At 42.3% G+C, this 14554-nt stretch overlaps 1 protein-coding gene across 1 annotated transcript; it reads left to right on the forward strand.

Annotated features, from left to right (window-relative positions):
* The first annotated feature begins 4404 nt into the window (after nt 1–4404).
* RNASE10 (ribonuclease A family member 10 (inactive)) lies at nt 4405–6590 on the forward strand. The gene is made up of 2 exons (XM_037039794.1): nt 4405–4629; nt 5895–6590. The coding sequence occupies exon 2, from the start codon at nt 5900–5902 to the stop codon at nt 6548–6550; it is 651 nt and encodes a 216-aa protein (XP_036895689.1). The 5' UTR covers nt 4405–4629; nt 5895–5899; the 3' UTR covers nt 6551–6590.
* Nucleotides 6591–14554: the final 7964 nt, after the last annotated feature.

Here is a 14554-nt window from a genome sequence, read left to right on the forward strand (position 1 = left end):
ATCTGTTCTTCTTGTTTGCTTAGTTTGTTTATTAATTCAATTCTTGAATATGCATTTGTTTCCATTTCATTGTTCAGAATTTTGATCTTCTTCTTATTAAATAAATCCCTTTAAAGTTTCATATAATAACGGTTTTGTGATGATGAACTTTTTTATTTTTTTCTTGTTAGAGAAGAACTTTATTTGCCTTCCAATTCTAAATGACATCTTTGCTAGGTAGAGCAATCCTGCCTGTAGTTCCCTGTGTTCACGACTTTGAATATTTCTTGCCAATCCCTTCTAGCCTGCAAAGTTTCTTTTGAGAAATCAGCTGACAGTCTTATGCCATTTCACCTGTAGGTAACTAACTGCTTTTCTTGTGCTGTTTTTAAGATTCTCTCTGTATCTTTAAACATTGGCATTTTACTTATGTTGTGTCTTAGAGTGGGCCTTATTGCATCCATGTTGTTTGGGACTCTCTGTGCTTCCTGGACTTGCATGTCTATTTCCTTCACCAAATTAGGGATGTTTTCTGTCATTATTTTTTCAAATAGATTTCCAATTTCTTGCTCTTTCTTTTCTCCTTCTGGTACCACTATGATGTGGATGTTGGACCTCTTAAAGTTCTCCCAGAGGCTTCTTATATTATCTTCACTTTTAAAATTCCTTTTTCTTCTTGTTGTTCTGATTGGTTGTTTTTTGCTTCCTTATGTTCCAAATTATTGATCTGATTCTTGGCTTCATCTACTCTACTGTTGTTTCCCTGTAAATTGTTCTTTATTTCAATTAGTGTGTCTTTTGTGTCTGACTGGACATTTTTATGCTGTTGAGGTAGTCACTAAGTTCCTTGAGCATCCTTACAACCAGTGTTTTGAACTCTGCATCTTTTGTTTAGTTCTTTTTCTGGAGTATTTAAAAAATTTTTGATTTAATCTTTATTGTATTTTTTTCATTACCATTTAGTCCATCTCTGGAGTTTTGATCTGTTCTTTCATCTGGGCCATGTTTCTTTGTCTTTTCATTTTGGCAGCCTCCCTGTCTTTGTTTCTCTGTATTAGATAGAGCTATTATGATTCTCTATCTTGGTATCGTGGCCTAACTTAGTAGGTGTCCTGTAGGGTCCAATGGCACAGCCTCCCTATTATCTAAGATGGGTACTAAAGGTATGCCCTTTGTGTGGGCTTAGTACACTCTTGTAGTTTAGCCTTGGTTGCTGTTAGTAGGTCAATGGGAGGGATTTACTCAGGCCACTCAGCTGCAAGGACTGGTTGTGACCACTAACCACCAACCTCTGCCCTCAGTGGAGGTACAGCTGTCCAGGGGCAGGGTGGTGATGATTGGACATGGTCTGTACCTGTTCACTGGGTACACAGGCCCTGTGGTTTCCTGGGTGGTGCAGGCCAAAGTCATCCCCAACCTGCATTTTGCCCAGGGCCACCCTGCCTGAGCTATAAAGCAATCTGAGAAGTCTGCTACTAGTGCTGGAGATTCTTAGGTAAAGCCAATATGTAAATCTAGGCTGGTTTTCTAGGCTGGTTGCTGCTAGTTCTGTGCCTGGGGCCACTTAGAAAGAGGTATGGGGGTTGGGGGCTCAGTGAGGCCAGCTGTTACTTGTTTGAAAGGATTTAGGAAGTTGTGAAGCATGAGCCAAGACCAACCTTTCATACAGAAAAGCCACTCTCTTTTTTAAAAGATTTTATTTATTTATCTTTAGAGGGGAAGGGAAGGAGAGAAGGAGAGAAATATCAATGTATGGTTGCCTCTCATGAGTCCCCTGTTGGGAACTGGCCTGCAACCCAGGCATGTGCCCTGACTGGGAATCGAACCTCGATCGTGTGGTTCGCAGGCCCGGGCTCAATCCACTGAGCTATACCAGCCAGGGCCAGAAAAGCCACTCTTAATAGCTATATGTTGGGTGGGACAGAGCCTCAGGAGATCTCCAGGGTGGGGCAAACAGTATTAGCTAGCTTGATGGAGTCTCAGATATGGCACCTGCTTGCCGTCTTTGTGGTTCTAGCCACCTTTCTGTCTGGGAGAAAGCTGTCCCTCAGCTCTCACCTTGACGTTTGAGGAACACTTCACTGGTACCTTTCAAGCTGCTACCCAGGTGCTAGAGCTCAGAGGGAGTGATTCTAGGTAAGTTTGTGTGCAGGTTCTTTAACAGAAACTGCTTGGGACTCCAGAAGTTTCTTTCACTGACTCCATCCCTACTGGTTTCTGCAGCCAGAAGTTATGGGGATTTATCTTCCTGGCACTGGAACCCTGGGTTGGGGCCTGGGTGGGGCTGGGACTCCTTGCTCCCAAGATATCCCTCCTGAATTTTTATCCACCACACATGGATAGGGGACCCACCCATTCTGCATCTTTGCCCCTCCTGACAGTCTGGATTGATGTGGTTTCTTTCATTCTGCAGTTGTCAGACTTCCCTTAAACTCAATTTCTGACAGTTCTGAGTGATAGTTGTTCTATAATTTAGTTGTAATTTTGATGTGGTTGTGCAAGGAGGTGAACCGTGTTTACCTATGCTGCCATCTTGGTCAGAAGTGTGTTATGATTCTTAATAAAAGCTGAAAATATCCATACTATTTATAGGATGACTGTGTCATTTTACATTCCCAACAGTAATGTATGAGAGATTCAGTCTCTCTGTATCCTTGCCAGTGTTTGATACTGTCACTATTTTTATTATTTTTTATATGAGGCATTCTAATAAATGTTGTGATAAAGCCTCATTTTGTTTCTGTGATAAAAAACAAAAATAAAAACCTACCCAGTCTAAAGGTTATACCTGATGTTGCAGACCCTGACCCGCAGAGTCTGCCTGTTGTGGAATGCACAGGCGACAACAATCCTGTGTGGAAAAGGGGAACAGGCACAACTACTCTCTCAAGGGGAAAGTGCCTATGGTGCCTCAGCCACTCCCTCAAGAGGGGAGCACCCCAACCCTTGCCTAGACAGGCTTTTATTGTTTTCCTGGTGTCTTACATCATAGAAAGATTTATTATCTATCACATAGAACATCATTATCTACATTTTAGGTACAATCAAGGAAATAAAAATAACATGCAGAGGGGAATGACGATGAGCTCATTAACTCTGTCCTTGGGAGAACTCATACAGGCTTTGGATATTACTTTGAAGATAGACAATACATATTTGTTGTTTTAGACCAGGGTGATGGAGTTTTAGCAAGAGCAAGCCATAACAATCTGTATGCATTTTCTAGGCCTGATTCCCACAGGAAAACTCGGTTTGAAGATCTGGCTCCTGCCCACCACTTCGCATCTGTAGGTTTTCCATACAGAGTTGAGTCACATTTGCCAGGCCAAGACAAACCTGTCCCCTAAGAACACACACAGAGGTCCTTTCTTCATATTTAATAAAGGGGTACTTTCTAACAATCCATAATAGGAACAAAACTACCATAACTATAAAGAGGCAGGTGATGCATGCAGTTGAATATGTTATCCCTGCTGATTCTAGGTAGCTACTGGGCTCGGCAGAGGATTTTTTATTCCCTTTTCCTGTTGCAAATAGACCTTACCAGAATGGGTGGGCAAAATGGGCACCAAAGAGGAACAGCACAAGCAAATTGAGAGGGTGAAATGCTATAAATGCCTAGTATGAAGTAAGTGCCCGATATTGATAGTTGTTGTTACTATTATTGTTGTAAATGATCAGTATCAGCACTGCAAATGGTCAGCCTGGTAGACTTGGCAGATCACAGAAGAGGCTCCTAGACCACCATTAGAAAACCCCTGCTTGAATGACAAGGTAAAACGTCCTCCTGTAAGGGGCTTATTTGTGTCTAGAGAGGGTTTGTATAGTGCTTTAATAATTTCCAGAATGCTTTTAAAATATTACCTCATGATGTCACTTTTAATTAAAGTGACTAGAGTCAACATTGTAACTTCCCAGTTTTACTCATCCAGGCATTAGGAACTGATAGTGATGGTGCTGCTTTGAGTGTTCTCTTATCCAGGGCTATATCATCAGCTCTGAAAAATCTGAATAGACTGATGGGAATGTGGCTACTGGCTGAGGGTTAGGAAGAGGGAGAGTGGGAAGCTGAAAGGTGTGTAAAGATTCATGATTGACTTATACTCCAGATATTCTAAAACAACAAAATAGCCATTTTGGAGAGATGACCCAAATAAAGGCCAAAAATCTTGATGTTCCAGTAATGACAGGAAAGGGTTAAAGGAAGTACATGTGAACAATATAAGGAAATGACTTGGTTTGAAATTCATGGGCAAGATCAGTGTGCTACGAGCCTCAGAAGAGTGGGTGTAACTGAGGAATGGAACAAGTTATTGACAAAATCAAATTGCAGTTTCCCAGGCTTGAGACATTTCCTGTCTTGGATGCCTGGGTCTATCTCAATGTCCAAATAGCCTTACTTCAAAGTGTTTGTGGGAGCAGAAAAAAGACTTGGCTGAGTGTGTTTATTCAGTGCTGGGTTGGGGGAGTGAGAAGGGAGTGGGCTGAGGAATAAGTCTGGGTTTAAAAGCACATGGACCACAAGGTGGTAATCATTTTTCTGAAGACCAACCTCCAGGGCACTTCTCCAAGGGAAGGAAACCCTGGGAGGGAAGAACCTGTTCAACAAGAGGAAACAAGAATCATTAAAGCTACTTAAGTTTGTAGTAGGTAAGTCACAGTGATTTTGGAAGCTCCAGGGAACATGGACTATTCTTTCTTTTTTAAAAAGTTAAAAAATTTTTTTGAAATATTTTTAACTTTGAAGAAAAGTTACAATAATAATATAAGGAACTCCTGAATACCCTTTATCCAGGTACATTATTTTTAACCCCCCTTCTTTAATAATTTTATTTCTTTCTCTCTAAACACACATGTACACACACACATATAATCTATATTTTGAAAAATTTGGAGTATGAGAATAGTTTGCATATGCCGTGTTGCTTGGCTCCTTCATAATCCAGGGTTCATTTTCTAAGAACAATTATATTCTCTTAAGTAATCATAGTACAACTTTCAAATTTAGTATATCAAACATTGGTATATTTCTACCTATTCAACAGACTATAGCAATTTTTTTTCCTGGTAGAGAAGGTCTCTCTGATAGGGGGCTGAGACTGGCTTAGTAGGAAAAAAGATGGAAGACCCTTCACTCAGTTTTCATCAGCATCTTTATTAGTAGAAGAACCCCAGCAAGTTGGTTGTTGGGTTTTCTTTGGTTTCATTCTTATGTCATTCTTCCCTAAGAGCACAAAACTGAGTACAAAATACAAAGTGCTAAGAGGGCTTTAGTAGTAGAAGGGATCTGGTATGTATGACAAGGATCCTAAGATGTCAAATTGAGCATCTCCCCCTTCATCTCCTACCTCCCTGCTTAGCCTCAGCTTAGGAGCAAGAACAGATTATAGCACTTTTTCTATTCCCGTTAGACTTTTGGGGGGAAAGAGTGGGTAACAAGGAGAGTTATAAAGACTTAAGTATGCAAAAATATATTTGGGATAAAAAATAAAGGGATGGTCTTCTATGGTGATTCTAGTCCTTCACTGAGAATAAGGCTATGTATAAGAATTTCTCTCAAGGGAAGTGTGACACTGTGCTTGTTCATGTTCTCAACCAGTCTCTTGGGTTATTGGAACTAATTTCTATTTAAGAGTCAGTTGATTTCAACTTCCCTCACTGTTGCCCTACTTGTGAACCAATTTCAGAACGGCTTCCCCTCATCCTTCCCATTCTGCAAGATCCACACGTTATTACACAGCAACGGAGAATGTGGTGGGGAGATATAGGAGGTGTCTTGAGGGGGATGGGGTTATATGGGGTAAGGGAGAGGAAACCCCAAAGGCTATGCTGTCAGGGTTTAAGGAGTTCAGGATCTCTACTAGAGCCAAGTTTCATCTCAAAGTCATTCCTTCCTTTTCCTTCCTGCTCCCCAGGCAAAATGAAGCTGACTCTGGTGCAAATCTTTTTTGTGTTGTTGCTACTGTTGCTGGGCTTGGGGATGGGCCTGGGGTTGGGGCTTCGGATGGCCGCAGCAGTCCTGGAAGACAGTGATGAATCACTGAGTGAATTTTGGTCCAGTGACTCACAGGACAAGGCCAAGGCTACTAAGGAGGCAGAAGGCACCCAGACAACTGAAACTCTGCTGCTTAGCAACAAAGGGGTGGTACAACCTGGCTGGCCAGAAGACACCATCCTCAATGAAGATGAAGTTGGAGGAAACAAGATGCTCAGAGCTGAGGCTCTTTTTCAGAGCAACAAAGACTATCCCAGGCTTGACCTGATGGCCCGGGAATGCAATGCTTTGATGGCGCACAAGATGAAGGAACACAACCACACATGTATAACCCAGTACACATTCATCCATGAGGAGCTGGATACAGTCAGAGCTGTCTGTGATGGTCCTGTTGTTGCCTGTGAGCTTCAGGGAGGCAAGTGTCACAAAAGCTCCCGTCCTTTTGATTTGACACTTTGCAAGTTATCCCAACCAGGCCAAGTCAGTCCTCACTGCAATTACCTAACTTTCATTTTTGAAAAGTTCATTATTATATCCTGTAATGACATGAAGCTCCAGGTATCGTCTGGAAAATGAAACAACTTTCCTCTTCTTTTTCTTCAGTTTCTCCTCGTCCTCTTTCTTATACTGTTTTCTTCCTCTTAGGTTTTCTACAAAAAAAAAAGTTTCTGGGAACAAGGACTGATTTATTCTTTATTATTCTACCATGAAAATACAATTCTTCTTTGCCCAAGGGTTCCCCTAACTTCCATTTTGTCCCCATGATTAGAAGTGGCAAAAGAGGTTAATGATATCTAGATTCTCTAGGTCCTTCCTCTCAGATCCTATCTCCTGCCCTGGAAAGAGATTAGTGAAGAACTGCTCTAGGCTCTCCCAAGGCCCTGGTCATTAGTCTGTTCCCTGCTCTGTTTGTCTTTGTCAAACTCTTGTGTTCTACAAGAGTTTAATGCATCCTTCACCCATGTCCTTTCCTGCTACCCACCCTGAGCCTTTAGGACAGTAAACCTCCTGGACTTCCCACATAACACTTCTCTGCTGCAGATGCAAATTAAAGTAATTAAATCTCTGACTGCATCTGGAGAACCGTATGGAATGGGTTTCTTTTCTTTTTTAAAATTGGATTAATTAAGGTGACACTGGTTAACAAAATTATACAGTTTTCAGGTGTGCAATTTCACAACACATCATCTGTACACTGTATTGTGTGTTCACCACCCCAAGTGGAGGGAATGGGTTTTTTCCTGAGTCTGAATATAAGGCCTAGATTTGGGGATTTATGGATCTCCTGGTGAGGATCTATGGTCTTGCAAATGAAGACAGAACTTGTGCTGGGGAAGGACAGCCCTCTTTTTCTCGAAGCTTCTCTACCTTCTTCTCTTTCCTCCATCTTTTAACACCTCTTTGTGTTGCTCCTTTTTTCCTTCTCTTTCCTCTGTTCTCCTTTTCCTCACTTTTTGGACCCTCCCTATTCTTTCTCTAAGTCCTTGAGAAATTCAGTCAGCCAACACTGTTTGCTTGTGCAATGCCAGGTAAGAAGATGTTGGTCACACGGTCAAAGAGTCTGTCATACCAGGTTGGAGGGAAAAATGGCTAAAGAGACTTGTTAGGGTGGTTGGTGATGTGGGCCATGAAAGAATTCACAAACAGAAGAAAGTATAGAGAATAAAGTTTTTATTCACTCTCCAAGAAAGGAGAGGGGCATGGTGTGGAGAGATACACCAGCATTGAGGGGTGGGAGCTTTGAGTTTTTACTGGATTGTAATTGGATTAAAAAGGGGTGGGGTTGCAGTTGTGTGGCCTCTGGGCTGTTGGACCATTATGACACAAGGTTTCAGTTTGTTCCAATGCTATGTTCTACCTGTGGCTGTAAGGAGCTGTTAGTTCTGTTTTTGCTTCCAGTAATTTCCAGTCCTGGGGACAAGCTCAGAAGAGTAAAGTGACAGTAATGTTCACCAAGGTCATAGGCCTGCTATGCAAATGGTGCCACAATAATAAATGGGGCTGACTTCAACCTTTCATTCTCCCCTCTGGTTTTGAAATGAATTTATTCTTAATAACCTGGCCTGGTTCCTATTTTGGGAAGCAGGGACAAAGATCTCTTCTTCCATAATTACTTCAGGTGGGCTAGAAATGTAGAGCTGTCCCTGCCTGTGGGCCTGGCCCTGGGTACGGGTCATGAAGGAGAAGAGGGCAGAGAGAGAATGCTCTCTTACAAGAGAGCAAGAGCTGTGGCTGGAGGCCATTTGTGGAGAGTATCTTTCAGAGCCTGGACACTCTATTGAATGAAGGATGTGAGATATTTGAGGAGACATGGCCTAAACACAAGAATAAAGAAAAAGGCTGCTACAGGTCTTAGGAAGGGAATTGAAAACCAAGGCCAGATGTTGAACTTAATATCCCCCAAAAGGAGAGGCTGAGTAGTAGGTGAATTCTGTATGGTGGACACTGCATCAGCAGGTCTCAATAATTTCAAGTCAAAGGATGAAAGAAAGAAATGAAACATTAGCTTGGAAGTGATAGAGAAAAGCCCCTTTTCTGCTAGCCTAAGAACGCCCCGTAGGAGAGTCTAACTTCCGCATTCCGCTTCTGTAACCTGCTTCCGCTATGTAGACATGAAGGTCCTACAGGTTATAAAAACCCCAGGAGCCCTTTGCTCAGGGCTCAGAATTTGGAGGTCACCCTCCTCTGGGCCTGTGCACGTAAATAAAGATCGTGCTCCTCAACCCTCGGTGTCTGGTTGCTTCATTTTTCTGTAACAGAAGAAAACAAGGAAAATGAGTATTCAATCAGTTTGTGGGTGACAATTAACAATAGACCTAACAATATTCAAGGTTTTAACATGCTGTAAGGACTTATCAGAAGTGTGCATTGAGCATTGGAAACAGTTCATAATTTCCAGTGTGTGGGTTACAAATACCCAGAGCCCTCTGCTTGATGTCTCCCAGAGAACCATCACTCTTGGCTTGTCCAGTGTCATTGAAGGACACCTGCTACTCCTGAATACACGCTGTTTGAATTTGATTTTAAATCTTTGCAAGGTCCTCCCTGGGGCAGGTCAAAATTTCTAGAAAATTTACTTTGATAAGTAAATTCGAGTAATTTACTCAAATAAGTAAATCCCATGTAATTTCGAGCATATTAAATTGGCTTATTTACTGTATTTTTCAGACCATAAGATGCACCTAGGTTTTAGAGGAGGAAAATAGGGGAAAAAATTTTGAAGCAAAAAAATGTGGTAAAATATTTAATAACATAAATAATATTTTACCAGTACAAATGTAAACAGAACTCAACAGCAGCATTAACAATCATTACTCCTCCCAAATTTGGGGGGGGGTGCATCTTAATAGTAAAAAAAATACAGTACTTCAAAAATTTCTTTGTTTTTTGAGGAGAAAACAAATCCTTGAGGCATTTCAGGAGCCCATCAGAATAACTCAGTCATTTCTGAGTTTTTAAAATGTAAACTTTGGGAAGCTTGTCATATTTAACCAAAAGATTATAACATAAACTTTTTGTAAAACAACACATTTTTGGTAATAACCCTAAAAGACATTAATCAAACTTAAAACCAGTTTTTTAAAAGTTTTTATTTATTTATATTTTTTTAAAAAGATTTTATTTATTTATTTATCTTTAGAGGGGAAGGGGAGAGGGAGAGAAACATCAATGTATGGTTGCCTTTTGCGCATCCCCTGCTGGGAGTTGTCCTGCAGGGAACCGGCCTGCAACCCAGGCATGTGCCCTGACTGGGAATCGAACCACGATCCTCTGGTTCACAGGCCTGTGCTCAATCCACTGAGCTACAACAGCCAGGGCAGTTTTTATTTATTTATTTTTAGAGAGAGGGGAAGGGAAGGAGAAAGTGAGGGAGGGAAATATCAATGTGTGGTTGCTTCTCATGTGTCCCCTACTGGGGACCTGGCCTGCAACCCAGGCATGTGCCCTGACTGGGAATCGAACCAGCAACTCTATGCTCAATCCACTGAGCCACACCAGCCAGGGCTTAAAACCAGTTTTAATATAAAATATTTTGTCCAAACCACAGGATCCTGTTTAATTTATATTAGTATTTAATCTCCTTAGACCAGTAAAGCATTATACTCTAGTTATGCCTTCCAGAGGCAGAAGATGCACCACCTGTAACATGAATACATATCACATAAAGACCCTACACATAATTTGAACTATTAATTTTTGTAAAGGAAGCATAGGATTCTCTTATTTGCTTTTGACAACTTTCAAGAAGACTGGGAAAGGGATAGAAGGTCCTAAATACCAAGCAAGAAGACCTGCTGAGATTCTTAATAAAATCTTTAAGGACTGTTAATGAGTCGTGGAAATAAAGTCTTGCTCCAAGGAGTCTAGCAGCAGGGAACAGCCTGCGAGGGAATGCTTTGGCCCCTGAAAGGTCAGACACCTTGTAACAGGAGATAAATGCTCCGGAGGGAGGACCGGGAGTTAGAGTCCCCACCAGCAGAGAAACACAAAGAGATAGATGCGTTTATCCTGTGCCTGAGGGTGACCTTTCTGATAATGAGAACATCATCCAGATGCCCTGGGAATGGATTTACTCCACTCAGGGCACTCAGTGCCATGCCTACATGTGGATGTGTTTACCCTGTACCCTGAAGGTGGCCTTACCCATGACCAGAGCACCAAACAAAGGGGAAGGAATAGTCCCCTCAGATGTCAGGGGGTGATCAGTTCCTGACTCACTGGACCCTGTGTCTCAGGTGTCACCTGGGGACAGTCATGTAGGGTGACTTCGTGTCCAGAGGGCAGCCTTACCTTCTACTTCAGCATTGACAAAACACATCTTGATGAAAGACTTATTCTCCAGTTGACTGGTAAGGTTCCCCACACCGATGAGGACAAGAGAAAGTGTAATGGAAACAAATCCCGGTACCACCAGAGTCATCAAAAAACGTCATCAGAGAGAAATTAGGTGGAGGAAGAAGCGGTTGGAGCCTGAGGATTCTTTTTTCACAAATTTAAAACTTTTACAACCTTCACAAAACGTCCTGCAACTTTCAAAAATTGTCTCATTCCTTTAGAAATAGCCATTTTTAGAATAACTCACTTTCAGTCCTTGTCCTTCAAAATTGCATCTCCATGCCTTCTGCCTTCTATTATTAAAATCATACAATTTCTTTCCAACTTAATTAGAACTTAACTTTTAGAGACCTTAATTTCCCATTATGATTAAAAAGCAAGCAACTGACATTCATTTGACTGATTCATGAGCACATCTCATGACCATTAGAAACAGGTTCCCCTACTGGCAAACACACTCTTTCAAGAGACACACCTCTGTAGGGAAAATGGAGTCAGTCAGGCTCCCGCACCTGACTGATGAGCAGCATTTCCATAGCCTTGAACATGGGCCCACATGCTCAGAATCACCCTTTGTTATATAGTATCTTCGCACCCTTCTGGCTTTGCAGGGATTTAGTACATAAGGGAGTTGGGATTCCTGCCTGTACGACACTTGGCTTGCAGCGGATGGCTCCACCCTAGAATTAAGGCATGCCGGACATTCCAACAGCTCCGTGAATCTTCTTGCGTCTGCCTGAATTCTGTGTTAACCTGCCTGGCATTGAAAGTCTGCAATACAACCTCCAATAAAGCAAAAGACACTTACCTATAGCTCCAAATTCATTCCACAGCATCTTTTCGGTATTCCGTATTATTTCAAAATACCTAGACATTCAATAACTTTGATCAGAATTTACTAATTTACAAAGGAATAGCTGCTCAGATACAGCTAAAGTCTTCCCCCATTTGATAAGAATTATCTCCCCCAAATTTGTATTTTACAAGATGACCTATACAAGAGTTCTTGAAGAAGACCAGGTGTTTGCACTTCAAAAAGGTAGAGAAAGAAAAGNGTTAACCTGCCTGGCATTGAAAGTCTGCAATACAACCTCCGATAAAGCAAAAGACACTTATCTATAGCTCCAAATTCATTCCACAGCATCTTTGTAATAAAAAGCCAAAAGCAGGTCTAGCAACAATGTATGTTTCGGTATTCCGTATTATTTCAAAATACCTAGACATTCAATAACTTTGATCAGAATTTACTAATTTACAAAGGAATAGCTGCTCAGATACAGCTAAAGTCTTCCCCCATTTGATAAGAATTATCTCCCCCAAATTTGTATTTTACAAGATGACCTATACAAGAGTTCTTGAAGAAGACCAGGTGTTTGCACTTCAAAAAGGTAGAGAAAGAAAAGCAAGCTTCTCCTAAAAAACTTTCTTTCACCAGGCAAAGGGGCAGAAAAGCAGCTTGAGTTTAAAATGCCACTTTTTTCTCTGCATTGACAGTCAGGCCCAATTTTTCCAGAATTTAGCAGCTCCCGGGTCTCCAAGAGGAGACTATGGAATGTTTTACAGTCTGGGGTGGGGGTGAGATTTTCTCCATCTTCGTACCCTCTTTTTACTTACCCTGGGCACAGTGGAGCCAGGCATAATTCCGAACAGTGGTTGAATGCAGGACTTCAGTAAGGCAGGTAAAGAATAGCGTCACCCCCTGCTGGGTACTATTGGTTAAAAGGGTGTGGCCTTCAGGGACTGGAGTGCAGCTCAGCTGAAAACAACTGGGGAGGAGATGGTAGAGTGAAACAAATTCGAATGGAAAGGTATAGTTAGGAGAAAGGCCTGGAATCCCAGCTGAAGGTTAAAATCTTGTCTCCTTCTTTTAACAACTAAGTCTAAGGAGGGGATGGAGAAGGAGGCAGTAAAGGTTGAATTGGAGGATCGTATTATAGTTTGAGACCCGTTCATGGGCCAGACTTTCTGGTCACCCAGCTTGTATGGAGGCCAGGCTGTGTTGCAATAGAAAATCGAGTGCTTGGGCTTGAGGTCAGTAAATCCCAGAGATATCTCAGGGACAAGCACAACCGAGGGAGGAGGGGAAACTACCTACAGGTCTGTGGCCGGCGCCGAGTGTCCTCGAGCCTGAGGCCAGACTGAGCTCGAGGTGCTGCCTTGGAGCCAGCAGTCCCAGGGTTGGGGAATCAAATGTTGGAAAATTTTTAGTTTCAAGAAATAGCTAATAAGCCTAGGAATCAATGTATGTAAAAAGATATTGTTTCAGGAACTGAAGGTAAAACCCACCTTGACTCCAGGAGACCATGAGCAGTACGGCTTTTGTGCCTCAGGAGAACTGCAAGCAATCAAGATGATGTCTGAGCCATGGTGCTCCAGGGAGATGTTCACTGCCCAAGACACAGATAAAAAAATGCTGGAGCTTTTTATCTGATTAACTTTTCCCCTGAATTCCAAACCCCTTACCTACACTTCTCTTCTCCTTATAAAAATGGTCAGTTTAAAACGAAACTTAAGAGGTCTGTTAGGGTACAAGCCCACTGTCTTCTCAGATTGCCAGCCATCTGAATTAAGTGCCCACAAAGATTCAATCCCTGTCTCTGCTTATTGGGTCCGGTAGGTGACAGGCAGCACAAATGCCGGCTTTTCCACTTTCACCTGGGCCCTGAGAGCAGACCAAACAGGCAGGAAAATCCCTCCCAGTCGAAACCCTGGGAAAGTGATTGACCCAGTACTGGAGTTTATGACAGTGAGAGGAGGGGGTAAACTATCACTTTCGATAAAATGTTTTCGTCCTGAGATTCAGAGAGACTCACCCGTCCTGAGGAATGGGGACATATTGAAGAGTGGGGGTTTAAAAAAGGCAGGTGGGGGTGCTCTGTGTGGCCCTAGGCTGTTGAGACATCATACCACAAGGATGCAGTTTATTCCAATGTTATCTTCTGCCTGTGACTGTAGGAAGCTGTTAGTTCTGTTCTTGCTTCCAGTAATTTCTGGTCCTGGGGACAACCTCAAAAGTGTAAAATGGCAGTCGTGTTTAACAAGGTCATAGGCCTGCTAGGCAGATGGTGCCACAACAGCAAATGGGTCTAACTTTATCCTTTCAAGACTGAAGAAGAGAGGACGACAGAGAGCCATTTTTTCCACATTAGGTTCAGAAAGTAGAATAGTGTTCACACTGGATGCTCAGTAGATGTAGAATGAATGGGATCAGATGGACTGTCATCCTCACTCAGCACCTCCTCCCCTGTTTTGCTCTGAAGAACAGGAAAGTTGGTGAAAGAATAATTTCAGCAGAGAGAGTTTGCATGTACTCCAGGGGTGGCGTGAGGAGGAAAGCTACGGTGTTGAGTAAATAGAGGATGTAAGTGGCTGCCCTTGGCCTATTTCCTCTGAATTCAAATCAGTCAGAAAAAATGTAGTCAGACATGCTTGGGGGCAGGAGGGAATCTTAGGAAATGGCTATAAGGAGTTGCTGTGTGACTCGACTTTGAGAACCTCCCTTCAAGGTATTTTCCTGCTTCACCCTCCTAGACTGTAACATGCTCAAGAGCCAGGGACATGGATTGATAGGAGACTGGAGAGAAGGAAAGGTTTGACTTACTCTGACCTGGCTTTTACTTTCCTCACTTAGTGTCCAGTTTCCTTTATCCTTCCTGTTCTTGCAGGCAGGCAATCACCTGTATGTGTTGACTCTAGTCGCCTCTCAGACTCCTCTGATTTAACATTTCCCACTATACCTCTGAC

The sequence above is a fragment of the Sturnira hondurensis genome, unplaced genomic scaffold (genome assembly GCF_014824575.4).
Source record: "Sturnira hondurensis isolate 20B ecotype Veracruz unplaced genomic scaffold, ASM1482457v3 Scaffold0025484, whole genome shotgun sequence".
NCBI lineage: Eukaryota > Metazoa > Chordata > Mammalia > Chiroptera > Phyllostomidae > Sturnira > Sturnira hondurensis.

What these genes read in the sequence shown, in the direction of transcription:
- RNASE10 (XM_037039794.1), top strand. Translation starts at nt 5,900, where the DNA reads ATGAAGCTGACTCTGGTGCAAATCTTTTTTGTGTTGTTGCTACTGTTG.